The 6,000-nt window shown below is 51.8% G+C and overlaps 1 protein-coding gene across 1 annotated transcript; it reads left to right on the top strand.

The window, feature by feature from the left end:
* Nucleotides 1–610: 610 nt before the first annotated feature.
* Nucleotides 611–2,411, top strand: MONBRDRAFT_27342 (uncharacterized protein; the record flags this gene model as incomplete). The annotated part of the gene is made up of 6 exons (XM_001747752.1): nucleotides 611–1,030; nucleotides 1,220–1,291; nucleotides 1,541–1,612; nucleotides 1,920–1,991; nucleotides 2,106–2,177; nucleotides 2,244–2,411. The coding sequence occupies 6 exons, from the start codon at nucleotides 611–613 to the stop codon at nucleotides 2,409–2,411; spliced, it is 876 nt and encodes a 291-aa protein (XP_001747804.1).
* Between the last annotated feature and the right edge of the window lie 3,589 nt (nucleotides 2,412–6,000).

The following is a 6,000-nucleotide window of genomic DNA, read 5'->3' as shown; positions in this document are numbered from 1 at the left end:
TTTTCAGCTCCAAGGCGCACCGATATCCTTGACAAACCCGGCTTTCATCATGCCCGGCCGTTGCAACCCCTGTACATGCCTGTTTACCCCGGCGATGCCGCATGGCGGCTGTCTGCCAGCCGAGGTGGGATGACCCGAAATGGCAGCCACATATCAGCGGAATCCAAGGAGATGAGCATTCGAAAACTGGCTCAACCATAGTTAATGGGGTAAAAAATGTACCCCACTTTTTGATTTATGAAGATTGATCGAGTGGCCACCAGGGCGCTGCTGTTTATCTTCCTTGCCAGACAGCTCCAGCCTCCAACAGAGGGAAAAGGAACGGGGAAAAAATTTATTTTTGGTAACAAATGTCCAAAGGTAACAAATATTCGGTGTCTGTACAGTTCATGTACATGTACATCGGATGTACATCCGAATCCATTTTAAGGCGATGGACTGTTGTACTACATGTAAGACTTTCATCCGATGTACTTGACGCTGCGTCGTTCTGGTTTTGTTGACAATTGATGCTTCGGACTCTGTGTTGATTCCTTTGTGTTTTCTGCCTTTTTTTGTTTTGTTTTTTGTTTTTTTGTCGACAGGTGCGGTCCACACGATCGCAGTGGCAATGGCGGGGGTGCTCGGTCGGCGTTTGGGCTTTGCCGTGGCGGTTGTGGTGGCGGCAAGCGGGTGGTCACTGGGTGGAGCTGATCCCGTCATTGAGACGGATGAGAACGGCAACTTGCACATTCACAACTCGCCGTCCAGTGTCAAACGAATTCTATTGAATGGCGTGGACGTGTTGAAAGAGATTGAAGAGCTGCGCGTCATTTGCGGCGTCGACGCCTCAACCACCGCGGCCCCCCTGCCGCCCACGCCGACGCCAGTGGTGTTTGATGGCCCGGTACACTGCGACCTGAACGGCGTACCCAATAATGTCACGCACGTCAACGGCAGCATCATCTTTATCGGGTGCACCGGCTCGCTTGCCTCCCAGCTTCAAGTTTTGCAAACAGTGGCCCGCGTCAGTGGCAATGTAGAGATATCCGTGAGTCTAACCTGTGGTATTGATGCTATCATGTAAACCCAGAGTCGTCGAGCTCTCGTCCACACGAGTCCTTCAGACAACATGATGGTCACAAGTGATCAAAGTCACAGAACGGTGACACTCGCGGCACCCTCATTCCTGATCGTTGATGCTGGGCTTGGCGGCATGTTCTTGTCATCCTCCCGCAAGAATAACAACGCCTTGCAGACCATCGATGGGCTCGATGAGCTCACTTGGGTTGGAGGCAGCGTGGTAATTGAGGTATGCGCTTTTGCGATGTCATTGCAGCTTGCGGCGTCGTGCCTCAGGGCTACTTGGTGCTTTTGTAAATGCCAGGGCAATAACTTGACCGCCATCAGTGGCTTGAACCGTCTCGCTGCAGTCGGCGCAAGATTAAGCTTTGAAGTGAGGCGACATGATCGACCCAAGATCCCGCATTGGTGTATTGCCCCCATATTTTGTACTAAGCGGTTCTTTTCACTTGTCGATTTGACACTTGAATCTATGCAGTACAACAGCGCCTTGACCGGAGTTGATGGCTTGAACAGTCTGGAAACCATCGGCCAAGATTTGACCATCACGGTGAGTTGACACCGCACACTTTAAACCGCTCTGGAACCCGTGTCGTAGTGCCTCTTCATCGGGACAGGGGGCCTTGTAGAATAACAACGAGCTGAGGAATGTCGACGGCTTTTTTGGTCTCAAGTCGATCGGTCGCGCAGTTAACATTTTTGTGAGTCGAAACTTGCGCGACTAACATGTAAATTCCATTCTGTCATGTGCCATGTCCCTCGCTATGACTTTTGAGAAAAAGGACAATGTTGGAAGGGGATGTCAGGAGGTTTTTTCAGTGCAACTTTGCTGACGCACACACTGGACGGCTTTCTAGCTCAACCCGAAACTGGGTGACCTTGATGGCCTGGATCAACTCAGCTCAGTCAACGATACTTTGAATATTCGCGTACGTTCCAACTCGTGCGTCCAGTCACTAGCCCTGCCGTCAGAGACCCTGCAATGCCAGGGAGCTTACTTTGTGGTTACCCAATTTATTTTGATTCCGGGTGGCGCTGGATAGGTGAATAACGGTTTACAAAATGTCGACGGTCTGAGTCGCCTCACCAAGATTGGTGGTGCTCTTCACATATCGGTAAGCTACGCGTGATAAGCCGGGGCTTCATTGACAGTCGTCATTTAATCTTGTGGGTATCAACAGAATAATGCTGCGTTGGAAAGCATCGAGGGACTTGGCTCGCTCGTCGAAGTGGGTGATACCGTGTCCGTGTGCAGCAATCCGTCCCTCAACGCCACAATCGCCGAGATCATGCTGGACAATCTTGGCACATGCCAGGACTTTAGTGAAGCGTCATGTCTGTCCTGCTGAAAAGCTTGCTGTAAAGAAAGAGTGTTTGACCCTGGACACTGCGCTCTGCAAAGTAAAGACTCCTCCATCACCCTTCAAGTAGAAAAGTGATCAAGGATCGCTGTGCATACAAGTGACATCCATCAGTGTCTCAACACATTGCAAACACCGACGCCATTGCGCTACAGAGGCGTCGCGCTGTAGATATGAGCTATCAGGAGACGCGCCAAGGCTTCAAACAAGTTTCCAACAACAACATTATGTCATATATTTTCTGCCACAACTTCACTTATATGAATTATTATAACTACATTTACTGCCATTTTTACTGCATTTACTTCCAACACGGAGCCGTCGTTGACAATCTTCTACACATAGTCGTTGAGAAACTACATCAAGTATCCCTCACTACATTAATGTTTCTACGATTACTACCATATATTCAACAACAACTACAGCGAACGTCGGAGCCGCATGAAAACAAATCGCTCAACTTGGTCGGCGAGCCGAATTTGGAACGGTCGCCGAGGTTGGGCTGGGACGTTGGGTTTGTCGCTGAATGTGGTGGTGGTGAGGGAGAGAGAGAGAATCAGTGAACGAGGAGTGCGTCGCACATTCGCACGGTTGTGGCTGGGTCATGGGTGGCTGGTGATTGACGAAATAGCTCGGTTGACTGCAAGCATTTTTGATGTTGATCGCGTGCCAACACCATGTCGGACGGAGAGCGGTTACACGTGGCATGCGAGTTGCCCGAGCAAGACGAGGCCCTGCAGCTGCTGCTGCAGTGGTCCAGCTCTTCGAAGCGTCGGCAAGCTGCGGCGGCCTGTGCTCAGGTTTGCTCATTCGATTCAACCCGAGATACCTGCAGCGCAGACCCGACACGCACAACGTGTCAAAATTCACTTGGCCATTGCACCCGACAAACACGACTAGGATGGCTGCATGCCTTTGCACCGAGCCTGCCGTCGTGGACATGTTGATCTGGTGCATGCTCTGCTGATCGAATGCCATGCGGACCCCGAAGTCCCCGACATGGTCAGTGTCCCACCCAGTCTCGCGCTCGCCGTGTGTTTTGGTTTGTATTTTTCCACCTGTGTGAGAGGGTATTCCTCATGCCTCTTCACAACTGCTGAGTGCTCATGCTATGCCCTCTTTTATAAAGAACGGATCAACACCACTGCACATTGTTTGCCTGAATGGACACACCGAGGTGGCCCGACTTTTGTTAAAAAGCTTCAACGCCAATGTGGAAGCACGCAACAACGTACGTGACCCTGAGAAAAAAACACAAATTGCGAGTTATGACTTGGCAGAGAGCCTCCGAGCTGACTAGCAAATTCAAAGGGGCGTGCAACATCGTCGCTTCAAAAGCTGATCTTGGGTGTTGATTAGGATGGCGGTACCCCTTTGCATGAAGCCTGTTCAGGGGGCCATACCCAAGTGGTTCGATTGCTGCTAGCAGAGCACCAAGCCTGTGTGGACACCCAGAATAACGTAGGCCTTTTGAACTGCTTGCTTCCATTTCAGAGCTGTGCATACTCGCTTCCCGCCGGCCTTTTACGTAGCTTGTTCATGATGATCGTTTTGGTGGCAGTATGGACACACGCCGCTGCATCGCGCCGCACGCAATAGCCACCTCAATGTCGTCAACGTGCTGATTCAGGACCACCACGCCAACGTTGATGCACAAGATAATGTAGGTCATGCACAGGTTACTTTTTCCTTAGTCCATCTCGTTAGGCACCATTGTTGTTTTTTTGTTTTGTTTTTCTTTTGATGTGCATGGCGTGCTTCTGCTGGCACAGGACGGATATACGCCATTGCATGCTGCATGTCGCCGCAACCAGGTCCAGCTGGTGTTGCATTTGTTGCAGCATCACCACCCCAACGTCAATGCCCAAGACAAGGTTGGAAAGTGTTTCTTCAACGACACCAGCGCGCGGCACCCAATATAAGCGTTTGGCTCCTCAAGCCTTCATGCGAGACCCCTCAATTCCTGGTATGGCTTCGTTTGTCCGACAGCATGGAGAGACGCCCTTGTTCTGCGCGTGCAACAACTTTCGGTGGGCCCTGGCACAACTATTAATCAACAAGTACGGCGCAGACGTGGACGCCACCAATTTGGTACTTTTTGCGTAAACTGTCCGCGCCCGTGGTCTGATGGTGCTCGCACCCTAGCGCTCGTCTTGCTGATGAGTCTCCTGTTGCGTAGGAAGGGATCACTGTGATCCAGCGTATGATTGCCCGCTCCTTTCCCAACGCGCTTGCGCGAAAGGTGCGACGGCTTGCCCGTTTGTTGTTGTGTGTTCTCGGCCTTGTTTGGCCATTCGCAAACATCAAACACAGTGCACCCACATTCACACAACGTTCATGCGAGATGGCGTCTTTCACGGCTGGCCGGTACAATAGATGTTGGGTGTGTTGCTCAAGGCCAGTCGCAACCCTTTTATTTACTCTTGCACAGAGCCTGACAGTACGTGAGATGAGCACCTGTCGCTGGTCTGACCGCTGCCTCAGCCTGATGCTCTCCGATGCCGTGCCTCTCTTGATTCCCAGTGCAAACGCTGCTCGAGCGCATTCAAGCCCGCATTCGATGGCGACGCTTATCAGTACTAGTCAGTGTTGGCTGGCATTCCGACCCGACCTGTTTCTTCCAAGAGGTCTTCTCTGCGCTTTGCCTCTTGGCGCAATCTCTCTGATCCGTGTTCAGGCCACTGTGAAATCGTATTTCCTGTTATACATGCATAAAGAAGTTGAAAAAATTGATGCATCCGCATGTCCTCGTAAATGCCACCTTCCTCTTTGAAGATCATCGCGCGCACACAAACCCACCCACACACCCACACACACACATATCTCGCTAACTCGCTCTCCTCTCTCAAGCTCACAACAAACACACATCTCGCTCAGTCACTCTCCTCCCCCAAGCTCACAACTCAAACACACAATTTCTTTCACACACACACACATACACACACAATTCTTGCTTGCTTGCTTGCTCGCATTTTTTTTTTTTTCAAAGACGCTTTCTGGTCATGGTGACAGGACTCTTGCTCCTCGTGGGCATCGTGTGCGGGGCGGCGGGTACAGGGCGTGCCTCTGCCAATGCTAGCGATGCCCTAGCCAAGCATCAGTACATCTTTGTCATTGGCCAGTTCCACAGGTGCGACTGCCTTTGAGCGACGCCTTTCACCCCGCTTCGCGCCTGACGCCCCGCACCTGCTCGTCATGTAGTGGTACCACGCTGTTGGACCTCATTCTGTGCCAGCATCATAATATTAGTTGCCTTTTGGGTACGACCATCCCCCTTGCCACCGCGCCTAGCATGCTTGTGCCACGACCGTTCAGCCCATCTCAACGCATGCTTTTCTCGTTGCGGAACCGCAGACGCACCAGTGCCAGAGAACGAAGGCCAGTTTCTACAGGATGTTTATCCCTCAAATCAGGAGATTGGTGGCATGGAGGGCTATGCGTTTTCCCCGTCCGCACATCTAACCCCGGAGAGCGCGCTCTATGACCCCGCGGTGGGTCTGCGCCTCTACCAAGCCTGGGCCCCTTATTGGGACACCTCCCGCCCTTATTTGGCCGAGAAGAGCCCACTGCACACGGT

This window comes from Monosiga brevicollis, genomic scaffold (genome assembly GCF_000002865.3).
Source record: "Monosiga brevicollis MX1 MONBRscaffold_18 genomic scaffold, whole genome shotgun sequence".
Lineage (NCBI taxonomy): Eukaryota > Choanoflagellata > Craspedida > Salpingoecidae > Monosiga > Monosiga brevicollis.
The sequence above is the reverse complement of the archived record's forward strand: the minus strand, read 5'-3'. Positions and strand labels throughout refer to the sequence as shown.